The sequence below is a fragment of the Linderina pennispora genome (genome assembly GCF_002104995.1).
Source record: "Linderina pennispora strain ATCC 12442 chromosome Unknown DL89scaffold_6, whole genome shotgun sequence".
NCBI lineage: Eukaryota > Fungi > Kickxellomycota > Kickxellomycetes > Kickxellales > Kickxellaceae > Linderina > Linderina pennispora.
The window spans coordinates 640,363-657,037 of NW_024468254.1; the positions used below are offsets into that span (position 1 = coordinate 640,363).

At 56.3% G+C, this 16,675-nt stretch overlaps 6 protein-coding genes across 6 annotated transcripts; 3 read left to right on the plus strand and 3 right to left on the minus strand.

Moving 5' to 3' along the window:
- Nucleotides 1–83: 83 nt before the first annotated feature.
- On the minus strand, nucleotides 84–2,037 carry DL89DRAFT_267356 (translation initiation factor eIF2 subunit gamma). The gene is made up of 2 exons (XM_040887467.1): nucleotides 1,936–2,037; nucleotides 84–1,568 (listed from the first exon to the last, which is right to left on the minus strand). The coding sequence occupies exon 2, from the start codon at nucleotides 1,538–1,540 to the stop codon at nucleotides 176–178; it is 1,365 nt and encodes a 454-aa protein (XP_040743779.1). The 5' UTR covers nucleotides 1,541–1,568; nucleotides 1,936–2,037; the 3' UTR covers nucleotides 84–175.
- Nucleotides 2,038–2,685: 648 nt separating this feature from the next.
- DL89DRAFT_283738 (uncharacterized protein) lies at nucleotides 2,686–4,771 on the plus strand. Its single transcript, XM_040889750.1, has one exon. It carries the CDS (start codon nucleotides 2,732–2,734, stop codon nucleotides 4,685–4,687), a length of 1,956 nt encoding a protein of 651 aa, XP_040743780.1. The 5' UTR covers nucleotides 2,686–2,731; the 3' UTR covers nucleotides 4,688–4,771.
- Nucleotides 4,772–6,381: 1,610 nt separating this feature from the next.
- DL89DRAFT_152977 (uncharacterized protein) lies at nucleotides 6,382–7,841 on the minus strand. The gene is made up of 4 exons (XM_040883567.1): nucleotides 7,413–7,841; nucleotides 6,908–7,334; nucleotides 6,672–6,689; nucleotides 6,382–6,571 (listed from the first exon to the last, which is right to left on the minus strand). The coding sequence occupies exons 1-4, from the start codon at nucleotides 7,654–7,656 to the stop codon at nucleotides 6,493–6,495; spliced, it is 768 nt and encodes a 255-aa protein (XP_040743781.1). The 5' UTR covers nucleotides 7,657–7,841; the 3' UTR covers nucleotides 6,382–6,492.
- A 544-nt stretch (nucleotides 7,842–8,385) lies between these two features.
- Nucleotides 8,386–9,098, plus strand: DL89DRAFT_267358 (uncharacterized protein). The gene has a single exon (XM_040887468.1). It carries the CDS (start codon nucleotides 8,697–8,699, stop codon nucleotides 8,943–8,945), a length of 249 nt encoding a protein of 82 aa, XP_040743782.1. The 5' UTR covers nucleotides 8,386–8,696; the 3' UTR covers nucleotides 8,946–9,098.
- Nucleotides 9,099–9,193: 95 nt separating this feature from the next.
- Nucleotides 9,194–11,197, plus strand: DL89DRAFT_152914 (uncharacterized protein). The gene has a single exon (XM_040883565.1). The coding sequence runs from the start codon at nucleotides 9,302–9,304 to the stop codon at nucleotides 11,153–11,155; it is 1,854 nt and encodes a 617-aa protein (XP_040743783.1). The 5' UTR covers nucleotides 9,194–9,301; the 3' UTR covers nucleotides 11,156–11,197.
- Nucleotides 11,198–13,067: 1,870 nt separating this feature from the next.
- On the minus strand, nucleotides 13,068–15,269 carry DL89DRAFT_223213 (DNA/RNA polymerase; the record flags this gene model as incomplete). The annotated part of the gene is made up of 2 exons (XM_040884627.1): nucleotides 13,068–13,469; nucleotides 13,629–15,269. Coding segments are annotated over 2 exons (2,043 nt in total), but the record flags the coding sequence as incomplete, so codon positions are not given.
- Between the last annotated feature and the right edge of the window lie 1,406 nt (nucleotides 15,270–16,675).

Consider the following 16,675-nt stretch of genomic DNA (forward strand, 5'->3'; position numbering starts at 1 on the left):
CAAATGGTGTCGGGAAAAATAAACCAAAAAGCGTGACCAGAACAGAGAAACGCGTCGGAGGCGCGTCCGGTTTTTGAAAAAATGTGCAAGTCTTCGATTTTTGTTTTGGAAGAATAAAACGCGCCTCCTACGAAACAGTCACTAATAATCACTTGGATGAAACGGCATTTTATTCCTAGTTCTGCTCGAGCTCGTACACCTTGCCCTTCATGATCTTGGCCCAGCCGATGAGACGCCAGTGCTTGTCGATACGCCGGCTCATGGCAATCTTCTCGCCAATCTCTGTGCACGACGGGTTCGACAGCACAAGCTTGGCCAGGTCGCTCTTGACACCGGTGACGCGCGCACCAACCGAGGTCGAGCCAATGTTGACCAGAATGACCTCGCTCTTGGACAGCTTCGACACCTTGGCCTGCTTCTTGTCGTCGGTCTTGACACCCAGCAGGCGGCGCAGCAGGAAGTAGTTGATCTCGAGCTCAATGTACACCTTGGGCAGCTTGCCCACGTGACCCAGGACCTGGCCGACCAGGCGATCGGCACGGCACAGCGCAGGGTCGACCATGGTTCCGACACCAATGAGACCACCGGGCACGGCGAACTTGAGGTGGTTCGCTTCGGTGTTCAGCGTCAGGATGCGCGAGTGGATCGGGCGCACAGTGATCTGTGAGGAGCCCTCCTTGCGCACAAGACCAGGCCGGATCTCAATCTCGTCGCCCAGCTTGAGCACGCCCTTCAGGATACTGCCACCGGCAACACCGCCCTTGAGCTCGTCGATCTCGGCTCCGGGCTTGTTGACATCGAACGAGCGAATGACAATCAGGTGCGGGTCCGAGGAGAAGTCGCGCACCGGGATCGGAATGCGCTTGACAATGTTCTCCACCACAGCGTCAATGTTGAATTTGAGCTGCGCCGAGATGGGCACGATGGGGGCGTTGGCGGCGATGGTGCCCTTCGTGAACTTGCAGATCTGCTGGTGGTGCTCAATCGCCTGGTCCTCCTTGATCAGATCAACCTTGTTCTGCAGGATGATGATGTTCTGCAGCTGCATGATCTCTACCGCAGCCAGGTGCTCCGACGTCTGCGGCTGCGGGCACGACTCGTTGGCGGCAACCAGCAGCATGGCGGCGTCCATCACTGCAGCTCCGTTAAGCATGACAGCCATAAGAATGTCGTGTCCCGGACAATCGACGAACGACACATGGCGCATCAGTTTCATGGTTCCAGTGCAGCCCACGCGCTCACACGGGAACTCGACCTCCTTGCTCGAACCGTACGACTTGTAGCAGCCGGGGCGTGGGCAGTCGGGGCTGTCGCACTTGTAGATCTTGGCGTTGGCGTAGCCCAGCTTGATGGTAATATTACGCTCCAGCTCGTTCTTGAAACGAACAGTCTGCACGCCCGAAATGGCCTTAACAAGCGTCGACTTTCCGTGGGCCACATGTCCAATGGTACCGATGTTGATGGTGGCCTGGTTAGCCATGACCTCAATCGAGGTCGGGGTCAATGTCGTCGGGTCTACTGTAACGCTGGCGTCGGTCATTTTTCTATTTACTCTGTCGATGTCACGTCTACATAGGGTAGGCAGGATGGTTAGTCACATCGGCAATATGGGCTGCGGTCAAAGCGGCCTCCTGAGACCCCTGTGCAGGCTGTCAGTAGCGGTAGTAGACGCATAGGAATGCAGTCTGCCACCCAGAGCAGCCAGCAAATTGGACAGGCGTGCCATTAGATTGAACAGACACCTGGCCTAATTCGGCTAGCTGAAATCGCTCTCCCCATTTGACAGCCGCACCAAACTGATTCCTAGCGAAGCAAGCACGGTCTGCCAGTTTTGTTGATTCTCTCTGAATTCGGTCCCGGATGGGGCAATGCGACCGCCTGCTAGTCCCCAGAATCGACCCGCAATGGAATGAAGGGCTCATCACGACGACTTACTCTTATAACTATATAGAAGAAGGGCACTAAGTATAAGTATTCTGGCGAGCAAAACAGAAAAGGCCAATTGAGCTGCAGTTGAAATTTCGCTCAGTGCATCCGCGACCCTAGCTGGCAAGTCTAAAATTTTTCATCACGCCTCCACGCCCTAAATGGCCAAGGAGCTTGTGATCACACGATCAGCAGATCTAAGATGTGAGCGGAGACATTGCTGCACATGTGACGTACCCAGCACAAGAAAGGCAGTGCGGTTTTATGTTCGAGCAAGATGGCACCGATATCTGCATGACCAACTTGGCTCTGAAGGGGGACATGCAAGTCACCGGTACCGCAAATAAGAGTATGCGATCTGAGAAGTGATATCACAATTAAGAATACTGAATTGCATATCCATATGCATAACTCATACTGGCTGTTTACTCGCCAATGCACAGCATTTCAGCAGCAGTTTGACTGGCCAGTGAATAGCAGCACACATGGATCGATATATGTATACAAGTATATGGATGGCACTATTGATTAGGACAAACGTTGGTTACCACGTGTGGGAAGTCGCCATATAGATTGGCCATGCTATAATGCAAATGCCAACTTCCTAGTTACATACCGTCAATCAAATTTGACTTTTTTGCTTTGGCAGGAATAGCTAGATCGAGATCAGCCATGTTTGTGTACTATAAACTCGAGCACACAGGGATGGCGCATTCTTTCCAAGGGCTCATGTCTGCCGCCTGCTTTTTGTTTCCTCTACGTGACTCATCCATTCGCATATTCGTTACCTGCTACAAACGTGAGTATGCATACTCTGCCCAGCGCCCAGGACTCTTCCAACCTACTCCCATCGCCGCTGTCCACCACTCCGGCACATACTACAGACTATCACACCGAAAACAACACAAGTGGTGAGGAGCCTGAGTTTACAGGCTGTTTCAGTGAGTATTCGAGCGAGCTTGTTGGCCACGGGGACTACTCATTTGACATGGAGGGCATAGCTAGCAAGTTCTGGCCAGACGGTACCCTTGAGCAAAGCATGGCTGCTTCAAAAGGAAAATTTGCCGACATTCTAAGCGACCTTCCGGTATTTCTCAGTGATGAGAGTGAGCTGTTCAGCAGTTCTGACGGCGTGCAGCTGAGATTTTCCAAGGTACTGCTGTCTATGTGCTTTGAGAGAGTCTGGAATCGCATGAGGGAGTCTGCAGCCAGCGCAATTTCAAAACGACTCGGTGCCGGCCTGTTGCCTGACCTTGTTGATTTCCAGACTGACGAGGCTGCTGGTGCTGACGGGAATACAAATTTGATGTTTTGCTCCAAGGAATCCTGCAGGTACGACTATTCTTCAGCGCTGATACTAGTTGAATGTGATCTGGGCAAATATTTGGGACTACTGCCGGATAGCGTACTTGAGCGGATCGGCAGGCGCGTCCTCAACGTGTGGCGTCTGCAGCCGACACGCCAGTTTGTTCCTGTCCTGTTCCTCAGTGTCTTGAATCTGAAACTACTGCTGTTTACTCGCGACAAATGGTACTGTGTCGAGCTTGGGGACATTGGATATTATACGCTGCAGCCCGATTGGAGTGACCTCAGTGATGTGGATCTAGTGCTTCAGCGGCTCTGGTTTCTGGCTTCCTCTCCGCCTTCAGAAATCGGGCACGTCTGCAACATTTCAACCAATGATTCTGGGCTGGCATTCACAAAGGCAACCAGCGTCTACAAACTGTCCGCTGTTCCAATATACACCCCAGACGCGTTTATCATTGAGGATCTCATCCAGAGTGCCGGGAGCCTACGTGGCCGCTTGTGCCACGTCATCCGGGGCCAATATGGTGGAGATGCTGCTGTTATGAAGATTTCGTGGACGCCTGCTGGACAGTTTCCAGAAGGCGCCGCCTATGATATTCTCAGCCAACAGGGCGTGGGCCCGATTCCCGAGGTATATTGCGGCGGTGTCTTGGTCGAGGACCTGTGTGGCTACCGCATGGAGTTTCTTGTTGTCGAGGACTGTGGATGGTCGCTGTACGATTGCTTTGACAAAGCTCCGCAGCCTTCTGAAGAAGCAACAGTGGATACTATCATCGGCATAGCCCGCCAAGTGTCATCATGCCTGGCCAAAGCATATTCTGCAGGTGTATTGCATAGAGACATCTCCAGAGGGAACATCACGATAAAAGGGCAGAAGGCATACATCATCGACTGGGGGTGCTCTAGGCCGTTGGTCGATGCTGTCAACCAGGAAGCGCATGTAAATGCATGCAGGCAGTGGCTCTTCAATGCCAGCGAGGTATCACAAGTGGAGCGGCTCCACGACCCCTTTGTCGGGACGGCTCGATATATGAGTATCCAGATACTCCTTGCCAGCAAGAAGCGTGGACTCCATGACGACATCGAGTCGCTATTCTACGTTGTGCTGGATATCCTGATGAAGCTGCAGATAGAAAGGCAAGGCTATGAGCTGGCTGTGGACCCCTTGGAAGTTTTGGATGATGATGAAATGGCACTTCATCGAACCGCAGCGCTAGAGTACAAGGACGAATATCTGTCTTGGTTCGGGATAGGCGATTGCCCCACCAATCTAAAGTGCGTGCTCAACGCCATGTACGACTATTTGTTCGTCGTTGACGGAACGAACATCACAAACGACATGTATAATGGCCGCGTTTCTCGCGAAAGTCACGATCTTGTAGCTGCTGCGCAGTTCATGGATGCCGACGCAGTCAAGGCCCTCAAAAGAGCATGCATGCCTGCGTCAAATTAAAAGACTCCGTTCAGAGTTCGGCTGCGGAATGAACGATTCGCAGGGGTCGTGCCATGGGTGCTGATGCTTCAAAGTGTGACCCTGGCTATGTTCTGGGGCTCGCTCACATGTGTGTTTCTGCATAATACCATTTCAATATCTGGATCGCACATGCCACGCACTGCGGGTCTAGTCAATACAAGATAATTCAAATTTAGGTGTCACCAAGAGCTGAGTGATGCTACATATTAAAGCCGTTTACTTCTGCTCCCAGTACTGCTTGCCAGCACCTGGGTGGCCCTGCTGCTGCTGGGGCTGCTGCTGGGGCTGCTGTGCCTGCTGGGGCTGCTGGTACATGTGCGGCTGCTGGTACTGCTGGGTCTGAGCATACGGGTAGTACGCCTGCTGGTGGTGGCCATAGCCCTGCTGCGCATATGCGTTGTTGAGCTGGGCAGGGTAGCCAGCAGTCTGCTGGGGGTTGTTGTAGTACGTAGTACCGCCAATCTCGGCAGCGGCGGTTCCCGCTGGCTGTGCAGTCTTGGCACCTGCGTCCTTGGCACCAGCGGAGCCCTTCGTCGACGAGAAGATGCCTGGAATTCCGCCACCCAGACCAAATTGCTGCTGTTGCTGCTGCATGCTGTTCGCCAGGCTGGCCGGATCCTGCTCGTAGCCGGCGAATCCGCCCACGTTCGCGCCGTAGTGGCTGTACGGGTGGCCCGCCTTCTGGGCGTTGAGGTTGCTGTAGGCCGCGTTGCCCTGGGCACCAGCACCGGCAGGCTTCTGCGATTGCTGCTGGGTCTGGCCAGCGTTCTGCTGGCCCTGCGACGACGGCTGGTGCTGCTGAGCGGGCTGCTGGGCACCAGCGGCACCGGGGTACATGGGGAACATACCCTGCTTCATGAACGGCTGGCCATAGGCGGCAGCCAGCGCGGGGTTGTTACCAAAGGCGGCCGGGTTCGGGAACTGGCCTCCGGGCTGCATCATGCTGTAGTAGTACGGGCTGTAGTACGGCATGGCGGCCGGGTTCATGCCAAACGGCTGCGGCATCTGCTGGGGGAACAGGCCAGCCTGCGACAGGTTGTTGGCCGCGCCAGAGGCAGCAGCAGTGGTTGCCGGCTGCGATCCAGCAGCGGTGGCAGTGGCAGCGGCAGCAGCGCTGTCGTCCTTGTTCATGCCAGCAAACTGGCCGTAGCCGTAGCTGTCATAGAAGCCCATCATCGAGCGCTGAGCATCGACTCCACCGTAGAGCGCGGCTCCGTAGTCGTTGGGAAGAGGCATCTGGCTGACAGCGGCACCACTGTGCGGCTGAGCCTGCTGCTGTTGCTGCTGCTGTTGCTGCTGGAGGTATGTGGTCAGAGGGCCCTGGTGGGCGGTGGCCGATGCCTCGGGAATAGCAGCAGCCGCAGGGGCAGCGGCAGCAGCAGCGGGCGCGGCAGGGGCAGCGGCAGCAGGAGCAGCGGTGACGACAGCGGGCTCCTTAGCCTCAGGCTGGGCAGCAGGGGTTTCGGTGGCAGCGGGCTTTGTGTCTGCGACCTCGACACCACCAATGTTGAAGCTGCCAAACTGCATACCGATCCGCTCGATGGTTGCAGCGCCGGTGGGCATGACGACGGCAGCATCCTGGTTGAGTCGCCGCGAATTGGATGTGGGCCGCTTGGGCAGAGATACTGGGGTGGTCACTTCCTCCTGCGCCTGCTGTGTCTCGGGTTTCGTCTCCTGGGCAGGCTCGGGCTGCGATTCGGATGTGGGATTTTCTGTTGTCTCAGTCTCCTCAGTCTCCTCGGTCTCCTCCTCTGTGGCCTTGGGGACCTCTGGCTCCGTTGTCTCTACAGGAGTCTCCTCTGCTGCGGGTTCCAGCTCCTTTGTCTCCTCTGCTGTGGGTTCGGGCTCAGCAGCAGCGGGCTCCTCCTCCTCCTCTGGTTTGGCGTTCTCTGAGGTTGTCTCTGACTTTTGGGGAGCTGACTCAACAGCCTTCTCCTTTGGAGCGGCAGGAGCCGCAGCGGGCTCTGCTTGCTTAGCTCCCCTACAGTGGTACAAAAGGTAAACATAAAATTCAGCGGCAATTATTCTCCACCCCCCGAAACAGCAATGCGCCACACATGCAAGGACCTGAGGCAACCAAATAGGCGTGTTCTGGTACCGCTGAGGGCTGTTTGCACGCGAGCCCCACGTGCGATCGCAAGTGCCTCAGGTATAGTAAACCTGAATTAGCTGCCAGCGTTGTCTGGCGATAAAACTTACTTTTTCGCAATGCTGGCCCAGGACATGGGTGCAGGCTTCGAGGAAACGGGTGCAGGGGCAGGGGCAGCAGCAGGCTTGGTGGCCGGCATCGACGGCTTGGCAGGCGTACCAGAGACGTCCCACCCGCTGCTCGAATCCTTGTGCTCCGAAGACGACGGCTCCATGTTCCATCCAGCGGCACTGTTGCTCTCTCCAGACGACTGCGGCTTGCTATCCGGCTGCGCAGGCTTCGGACGAGTGGATCCAGCCGCGTTCGAGTAGCTGCCACGGCTGCCACGAGCGGCACCGCCACGGACGCCTCCGCGGAACGACGCAGGGCGAGGCACGTAGCTCTTCTCGTAGGGCCGGGTGTTTTCCTCGTGCTGCTGCTTGTATGCCTGGCGCTTATCCTTGCGCGACTTGACCTCTCCCCACTGCGGAGCAAAGCCTAGTGTTGGGCGACGACGAGGTTAGTGACCAGCCTGCAAAATGGGCAAAGATGGAAAATGAAATTCTGGCTGCTTACCTTCAGCAATGTGTGCAATAGTGATCTCGAGGTTTCCGTCGGCTTCCTGAAGGGCGTAAATCAGGTCGGCATCTGACCAGTCTGGGAACATTTCGCGAAGCGTCTTGAGGCTGCTCGAGTACTTGCTGCGAAGGGCCTTGAACTCGCTCGACTCGTCTGCCGAAGAGCGGGCGTTGCCGCTGCGCGGGAATTTGCCGCGAGAGCTAAAGGATGACTGATGTGTGTTTGAATGGGCCGCGCTCATTGTTTGCTCTTTTTAGTTCTTGAGGCAGAGATATATAGATAATAGTGCTTGAGAAGGCTGTGGATGCTGGGCTTGCTTGAAGTCGAGAGGAGGTTTTACAGAGAGTTTTGGTTCAGCTTGTCGCGTAATTCGATACAAAAGAAAGCAGTCGGGGGAGGCAGATTCAGAAAAACAAGCTTTCGTCTGCTACCGTTACTACTCCAAGTCCTTGAAATGTGAGGGGTATAAAATTTTTTTCCAACGCTAAGGAGAGAAAAATGAAATGTGGTTTCAGAAGAGAAAAAAGTTAAATTCGAAGAGAAGACGAGGACGCTGCTTTCGTCGGCCAACACCAGCTATCACCGTCAGAAAACGCGTTCTTGAGGAACAGGATGTGCTTGCGTGGACGGCCGAATCCAGTGCTCCATTGTTCGGCGCAGGTTGATTGGCTCATCTCGATGACTCGGTCACTCAATGTCTGTCGAAGCCGGACCCAGTTCCCGACCTTCTGTCGACAGCCTGCATCGCTTCGCAGCCATGGCGGATTGCGATCGGCGGGCATTCTCCGACGCACCTGCATTGGCGCAGATGACGAAATGCTGCGTCGCACCTGGCGCGTATCCTCCGCGCTGGCATTCCCGTGTTCCCCATATCCGCGTCGTCCAGATGCGTCGGGGGGAAATGGTCCATTGCGCTTGCGGATCAGCTATACCGCCTTCCAAAAAGCACTGCCCTGATAGCACTCCTCTTAGCACACATACACATGGCCGAAGCACGCACAATGTTTGTCGTAATCCGAAAGGACCTCATCAAGGTACAGCCCACACCATACGCTGGTCACTATGACGTGCGGAACATCAATTAACCAGTCGTACATGCCTTAGGTTCTGAATTGGCCACTCGGAAGGTAACATCGGAAGAAATGAGTTAGGCGGCAATGTAACCCGGATAAACATGCCTCCTAGCTCGGGAGCAGATCGAACTATGCTCAGTCATAATCTAACCCACGAGTTGCTCGATGTAGTGTGGTGAGCCAGGGATGCCACGCCGCCACGGCGGTAATGTGGAAGTATCGCGAGGACGAGCGGGTCAGGGACTACGCCACCAGCCTCGACTCGATGCACAAGGTAACGCTGGAGACCAAGAACGAAAACTCGCTGCTCAAGATGGCAGACAATCTCAAGCAGCAGGGCATTCCCTACTATCTGTGGACGGAGCAGCCCGAGAACATCCCGACCTGTCTGGCCACGGTTCCTGTGATGAGATCAGATCTAGGCGATGCGCTGAAAAAGTGCCAGCTCATGCGCTGACACCGGGCGTATGCATAAGCAGGCCCGAGGGGGACCAGCAGCAGGCGTCTGAAATGCGCAAGGGGAGGAGCAGGGGGAGAAATTTTTGTGAGGATATCCTGGTGGTCTTTGGCTCCAGCATCAAAACTGGCCTTATCTAGATTTTCTAAGCCCACGCTCACTCTGCGCTTCTTTTTTTCTCAACAGAGCAGCACTGCAAATTTTTCGCATTTTTCATTCTACAGCATTCTTCACTTTCGTGACGGCAGTAGTGGAAGGGGAATTCGACACCCTGAACTATTGTAAAAGCTAGCTGGCGTATAGACCCAAGTATTTGGCCCTTTCCCTTACTTGCCCTTATCCCTTGGCCTTTGCTTATGCAATTCAAGGCGCGGTGCGCGGGCAGGCTCTGCCGACACTTCCACGGCAGCATGCGGCGTGGCCTCAACGCGCGACGACCACCAGCCAGCACATGGAACAACAGGCAGCACACGCTCGACCCGGCGCCGCCAAAAGAGTGCACTGGCTTTGATCTGCGTGACTACCGCAAAGAGGACGATCTGGCGCTGACCGGTCAGTGCTGGGGACCGGGAATCACCGGTCCGTCAGAGAACACACAGCGGTACTACATGTACAAGGCACTGCGGCGCACTGACGCCAACGAGGTGTGGAAGGGATTCAACGGGATTCTTTCGCAGGCAGAATGGCACAAGGTTACCGAGTACGATGTGATCCGGATAATGCAGATAATGAACCAGCAGTACCACTTTGAGCGCGACCCGGTGATACTCCGGCGGCTGAAGACGGTCGTGCGTGTGTGCGAGGAGAAGGGTATGAGATTTACGACCACGTGGGCGTTCAACGAGCTAATCCGGATCCACCTGGCGGAGGGCAGACGCGACCTGGCAGACAAGATCAAACGGAACATGGACTCGAACATGTATGGCCCAAAGGTAGCAGCAAATGTGCACACGTATGCAGCGCTGTTTAGCGACCCGTTTGCCAGCTCGTTGTCAGATCTGAGCAGGCTGACCAAGTACTACGACGAGATGCTGGGACGCAACATCGAGCCCAGTATGCAGATCCAAAAGTGTCTGATCAGAGCCGCCCGGCGTGCCGGAGAATTCAACCTCCTCAGCGCCCTGCTCTCATCGACGTCGATGGACTCAATACCATATACGGAGGGCATCAAAGCAGCGCGGTTCGCGGCAGCACGCGCCCACGGGCATATTGCGCTCCGCAAACTCAGCAATGTCCTGGCTGATCTGCGCAAACTCCTAGTCTACCAGATTCCCAAAGACACACGCACCTTCTCCGAGGCCAGCGAATATGAGGACAACGTGAAAATCCCCCTGGCGCTGAGCGATACGCGGCAGGCGTTCTTCCTATACCTGCGGTCGCTCTACGAGTCGCTGATCCGCATGCATCTGATCCGCGGCAAGGGGCAGTTCGCCAAGGAGCTGCTGGACGAGCTGCGCAGCAACTGCTACCTGCCGCCCACGCAGCAGGCGTACACGTGGTTCGTCAGGTTCTACGCCAAGCGCAAAAACATCGACCAGCTCTGGGAGATCCACCGCATGATGCTCCAGGATGGTGTGCCGTTCAGCGAACACATCTACACAAAACTCATCACCGCCTGCATGTTCACGCCCAAGAAGCGCCTCCTCAACACTCTGGCGCAGCGCGTCATCGCTAAAAACAAGCAGGCAGTGCCGAAACCCATGGACTCCACGCCATTTACAGAGGCAGATCTGCACGACCAGGACATGGCTGAGCGGGTGCAGCTTAGCGAAGCAAACACGGGCCTGCCAGGGATTCCCGATGACGTCAAAACCGTCAAGGATCTCAACGTGGTGGTGTTCCGGCCACGTGACTGCATCCGGTTCTACGCCGAGCAGCTGCGCGAGCACAACGTGCGTACCGACGATATCCGCAACAAGGCATTTTGCCCGAACATCCAGACCACCAACGCCGTGATGCGTGCGTACCGCATGCTGGACAAGCCCAAGCTGGCACTGCGCGAGTTCAACCGCTACTGCTACCACCAGAAGCGCATGTACCCGGCTGGGTGCCCGCCCGAAGTCGACATGCACCGCCGCACAACAAACTTCCTGTTCCGCATGGCCATTGATCTGACCAACGAGCTGGATCGCGCCCGCGACCACCAGGCCGTGGTTACCACCATGCTCGAATGGGGGCTGAACACTAAGGCGATCGAGAACACCAAATAGACGTCTTTCTGGTTGAAATTGTACATTTTGTTTGACACTAGAGCCAGTTCGGCTGTGTGCTGCAGAGGAGTCAAAAGAGCCACGCAACACCGGCTGGGTAAGAGCAGAAGATACCTGGCCAATGTTATTCTTGGAGAGAAGAAAGGAACGCCGTGACCCCTTTTGTACCGTTCTACACTCTCAGACACCGAAACACAGCACACACAGAAGTCAAGGCTACGATATGTTTCCTCTCATCTCCTGTGAAGATGTTGCCAGAGAGCTAGGAGTACTGATTTGCATTTTGCTTCCACACGCTCCATTTTAGCTCATTTACAACAAATCGACACATGAAATGTACCGTTTGAAAGCTGCACAAGCATCCAGCATGGTTTCCACATTCCATGCATAATGCGTGTCTGGGCGCATAGATAGTGGTGTTTTACATCTGCATATGCATTGCCACACATTAAACAATGAGATATAAAAGTCTTATTCGACTTTGGTGATGGTGAAGAATGCCAGAAGCTAGTTGCGTCCAGCACATCTCGAATCGGTTGCTCTACGTAGCCACCCAACATATGCCTCTTTTTTACTTGCCATCAACACGAAAGCAATTAGAAAAGATACCAAACACAATGTTATTCAGCGCCTTACGACAGGTGAAAGCTACAGAAAGATTGCGAAAGGGCTAGGGATTAGCCATATGACAGTGAAGCGTATAGCAAGTCGTACCTTTCCAGACAGGGAACCTCCAAAAGACGGCCAGCCACACAAACTTTCGGAGCGCGCCAAAAATTCCCTTGTTCATAAAGTAACTAAAAAGGGGCTAGAGACAGCCGTTGCAGTTAAAAAAGAACTCGAAGAACTGCGGATATCGGCACACGGATCCACAGTTCAACGGGCATTACTTGAAAGGGGATTTCATGTAGTGGAACAGTCTATGAGGCATGCGATACCGCAAAACAATATCAAGATGCACCCCGAATAGGCAAAACCAGCATGAGCATTGGCACCGTTCATCCGCTGGTTAACACTTATATTGAAAGAGCATGGCCAGCATTGGGATCGGGCCGACCAGCATGCGGCCAATGGTAAGATCGGCTGCTGCATGGTTTATAGCCCCACCCTTGCGACTGTAAGTAGCAGATGTTCAGCTGAAAAAATAGGGGCTGCTAAGCACCTCCTCGATCTTGAAGTCGCCGTGCTCCGGCAGGTCGTCAAACTTGATGTCGACCCACTCGGTGCGCTGCACCAGATGCCCCGCCAGCTCGCCTTCCTTGATCATCTCCGTCACACGCCTGTACAGGTCCGGCGTGTCTTCCGGATACACCATGATCGTCTGCGGCTCAAAGTCTACCTCGTACTTTTTCTCGATCTTGCTGATGTCCCTGGCCAGCTGCGCCTTCAGCTGCTCGATCTCCTTGGTTAGCTCCTCCTTGGACTTGTTCGCAGGCTCAGCCTCCTTAGCAGCCTCATCCGCCTTCATTCTAGGCTCGCTCTTGGCGGAGACCTTCCTGGCCAGCGCCCGCAGCTCCGACACCTTCGCCTTGTGGGCCGCCTTGGCTGCTCTGATGTCCTTCTCGATGTGGCTGATGTTGAGGCTGCGCGTGTACGCGATGTTGTCGGCCTGGCGCATGGCTGCAAGCATATCGGTCTTGGGGTCAATCTCAACAACCTCCGCCATATCGACCGCCGACAGATTAGCGACGACCGTCTCGCGACGCTTGGCAGCATCGATTGCGACCTGCTGCTGCTCAGGCGTCAGCGCCTTCGGTGCCTCGTCCTCGCCGCACAGCGACAGATGGTGGGCGGCCAGCTCGCGATCCACCATCTTCTCCTGCTCCTGGCGGATCTGCTTGCGGGCACCGCGACGCCGGGTGCGGATCTTGCCGCCTTGGTCAAACACATCCTTGGTGACGTACTCCCAGCACACAACCGGCATCTTGTTGTCCTTGTAGCGCTCCTCAAACTCGCTCTTCAGACTGCCCATGATGTCGCGCGTGTGCAGCTGCACAAACTGGTCCCGCAGAATCATATTCATTTTGTCGACATCGCACGCGTGCGTCCAGTACGAGTCGTGCACCGATGCAAAGACAAGGTCCGCCTTCTTGCACTCGATGGCCGACAGGATCATGTGCGAGGCATCCAGCGAATGCACAAAGTTCGGCGGGAACGCCGTCTTCTGCTTCTGCGAGTTGACTGGCGCTGGCATGTTGGCGTCCTGCACGGCGATGTGCTGCAGGCTGGTGGCCACGTTGCGCGTAACCAGCCGGCGGTACGGCTGCACAACCGTCAGGCCCAGCGGCGTCGTCCACACGACTGTCGTCATCGGCTTGGTGGCTAGGTCGTTGAGGCGCCGCCGCCGCATAGCTCCCGGGCCGAGATCCGGCCGCAGCTCCATGATCTGCGTGGAGTCCAGTACCCGGTCGTTGGCCTTCGCGTCCATCATCGCCTCGCGGAACTTCTCCTTCGCATCCTTGTTCTCCAGCACCATGCTGCGCCATGCTGCTAGCGCCGACGCTGGCATACTCTTAGCAATCCGCCGCGCCGACTCGTTGAGCCAGTTCTGGATTTGCTGCGCCTGCGTGAACATCTCGCCCAGCGACTCGAAAATCTTCTTCGCCACATACATCGCCAGCTTGGACACCTTCAGCACATCAAACGCGTGCTGCCCATGCTCGTCCTTGACCTCGCGCAGTCGCGCTGCGATCTGCTCCTTGGCACCAATCAGTGTCACGCCATACACGTTGGTCATGACTGTCTGCTTCACGATCTTGCGTGTGAGCTGGCCCTGCAACAGCAGCGCTTCCTCGACGCCCTGCTCGGCATCCTCGTTGACTCGGCGCTCGACCACACGCAGGATTCCAGAATACACATCCTGCGGGCTCCCGCTGGGCACCAGATTGACCTCTTGCGCACCTTTGGTGTCGCGGCCCATCGCCGCGTAGTGCTGCAGACCGTTGCACGTACCGTCCTGGTGCACGTGCAGATGGCTGACATACTTGGCGGGGTCCGGCGACCGCAGCGCACTGGTCAGCTCAATGCACGCAGCCAGCGCCTGCCACGGATCCTCGGCCTCGAGCCACCACGGCCGCTCTACCCCCTCGTCCCCATGCAGGAACGCCTCCGGGACCGGATCATCGGCGGATTCCATGATTTTGGCCAGGTTGTCCTCGACAAACTGCAGCCGGTCCTGGTGCGACAGCTTATCCTTGCCGCACAGGTTGGCCAGATGGATGCGCAGCCAGTACATCCCGCGCTCCGTCAGCTCGCGGCCCTCGTGGAACAGGAGAAGACCGCGGCACAGGTCGTTGCCCAGGTGGTTGAAGTGCGGCGGTATCGGGTACGCGCGTCCGCGGAAGTCCATGTTGTGCGGGAAGTACATTGGGTGGTCCAGGAACGCCCGGGCAATCTCGACTTTATAGTTACAGTCGCAGCGCTGCGAGTGCTGGTTGGCACGCCCGTTGGTCCATTCCTTCATCTCGACAGAGTACTTGAGCTTGGCCTGCGCGTTCGTTTCGTAGTCCTCAGGCTTTGTCGGCTCCGGCACATCGTAGGTGCTTGGCGGGATCTCGGCAATCTCACGCCCCGAATTCCACACCTTGCGCACGGCCTCAAACACCGGCTTGTTGATCGACCACTTGGTCAGACCCAGCGAGTCGAGCCCCGCCAGCAGCGTCGTGAGCCGGTCCTCGTTCGATGCCTTCTTCAGATACCGCAGCTGCTCACCGCTCTCCTTCATGCGCATGCACGGCTCGTTTTGTGTCAGGTACCCACCAGAGTTATATGTCAGCCATGGCCGCGGTGGCACCAGCATCGGAAGGTATCGCGCGTTGACAACGCTGATGAGCGAGTCTTGGCGGAACATCTCCCGCAGCGACCCGTGCGGCACCACCACACCGTACTTGCGACCCTTCAGCATCACATACGAGTGCGTGAACGCTGGCACCGGCCGCGTCAAGAGCTGGTCTGTGCTCTCGTCGCGGTACTGCTCGGGCACCCGCGCTGCCTCGATCAGCATCGACAGCAGAAGCGAGCCGATCCGTGTCTTGGTTGGGATATCCCACGAGTCGAGCCACGCCTGTGTCGCGCTGTCGCGAGCCAGAGATGCCTGTGCCCGCCGCACTGTCATGTTGAACAGCTTGCCTGATGACGCCAGCTTGGCCACCGATACGTTGCGGCCAGCGATATGCCTGTTCGTGCGCTTCTTCATGTTCTCGAACCGGATCTCATTGTGCACAGCTGTGGCCAGATTTGTCACCAGCGACACCGTCTTGACGCCGTTGATCTTGACTGACGCGTCGGCTGCATAATCCTTGTGGTCGGTAGCCTGGATGCGCAGCACCTCGAGGATTGTGATCACCGCCAGCTTTGGAGCATCCAGCTGCAGCAAGAACCGCCCGTACTGCGCCCGTGCGTGGTCGCTGTGGTCCTCCATCGCCTTCTCGCACCGCGCCTGCTCCTCCTCAATCAGCAGCTCGAGCTGCGGCAGCCAGTCCGCTGATACCTTCTTGAGTCGACTCAGATCAGTCGATAGCAGTGGGTCGCCACGCTGGCTGTTGATCTCTTTGAATCGCGCCAGCGCCACGTCGTACGTGTCGCGCTCCAGCCGCAGCTGCAGGTTATATCCCTCGAGATCGTTGCAACTCAGCGACTGCAGCACACCCTGCAGCTGCTGGATGCCCAGCACACCGGTCGAGGCGAGCCCCGAAGATTTTGTCTTGTCGCTGTCGACTGTCAGCAGCATGTCGCTATTTTCCGCTGTCCTGTTCAGGTCGACACCCGACTCTTCTGAGATCTGGTTCAAACGCTGCTCGGCATCCTTGACGGCATCGAGCAACTTGGCTGCAACATCCACATTCTCCTGGTTCTCGCTCAAGATCCCACGCGCCACCTCCTTGATCTTGTCGATATCGCTGTCCGACAGATATGAGCTGAGTAGTAGATCACGGAAGTTGTGCCCGCCACGCAGCATCTCTTGCATCAGCACCACCGCGACATTGCGCATATCGAACCGCACGAACCCGCCGATCAGGATTGCAAACGTGTTGGTGTTGGGCTCGACCTTGTAGTGCCGCTCCATCTGGTCGTACCACAGCAATGCCTCCGTCGTCAGCGGCCGCGGCTTGGCTGCCAGAAGCCCGCCGATGATCTCGTTGTGAATCGACACGTCCACTACCTCGTGCATGGCTTCTGGGTACAGCCTGTACAGGCCTATCAGAATCCGCTGCGCCCGGTCTGCGTTGCCGTTTATCAGACACGCCTGCATCATCGACAATTGCTCTGTCAGCGATTTCCCCGTCTGCAGGTAGTGCAGCATCTCTGTGTCCTCGCGCATATCGTTCAGTGCAATCAGGCCTTTGTTAGCCGGTGCAAACAGCGAATTGCTATCGTCTAGTGCCACCACTGCTTCGGACTTTTCGCTCTGCTCTTGCTGCTGCTGCTGTTGCTGCAGCCGCAACGCCACCTGTTGGCTAAACCCCCGAATATGTGTTGATGCTTGCTTGTGCGCCTGTAGCCGTGCATGAATGTATGGTG

Excerpts from the sequence above, each read along its gene's own strand:
- DL89DRAFT_283738 (XM_040889750.1), top strand. The coding sequence starts at position 2,732 with ATGCATACTCTGCCCAGCGCCCAGGACTCTTCCAACCTACTCCCATCG.
- DL89DRAFT_152914 (XM_040883565.1), top strand. The coding sequence starts at position 9,302 with ATGCAATTCAAGGCGCGGTGCGCGGGCAGGCTCTGCCGACACTTCCAC.
- DL89DRAFT_267356 (XM_040887467.1), bottom strand. The coding sequence starts at position 1,540 with ATGACCGACGCCAGCGTTACAGTAGACCCGACGACATTGACCCCGACC.
- DL89DRAFT_152977 (XM_040883567.1), bottom strand. The coding sequence starts at position 7,656 with ATGAGCGCGGCCCATTCAAACACACATCAGTCATCCTTTAGCTCTCGC. Across the intron at positions 7,335-7,412 it reads TATTGCACACATTGCTGAAG|GCTTTGCTCCGCAGTGGGGA; the intron begins GTAAGCAGCCAG and ends GCCCAACACTAG.
- DL89DRAFT_267358 (XM_040887468.1), top strand. The coding sequence starts at position 8,697 with ATGTGGAAGTATCGCGAGGACGAGCGGGTCAGGGACTACGCCACCAGC.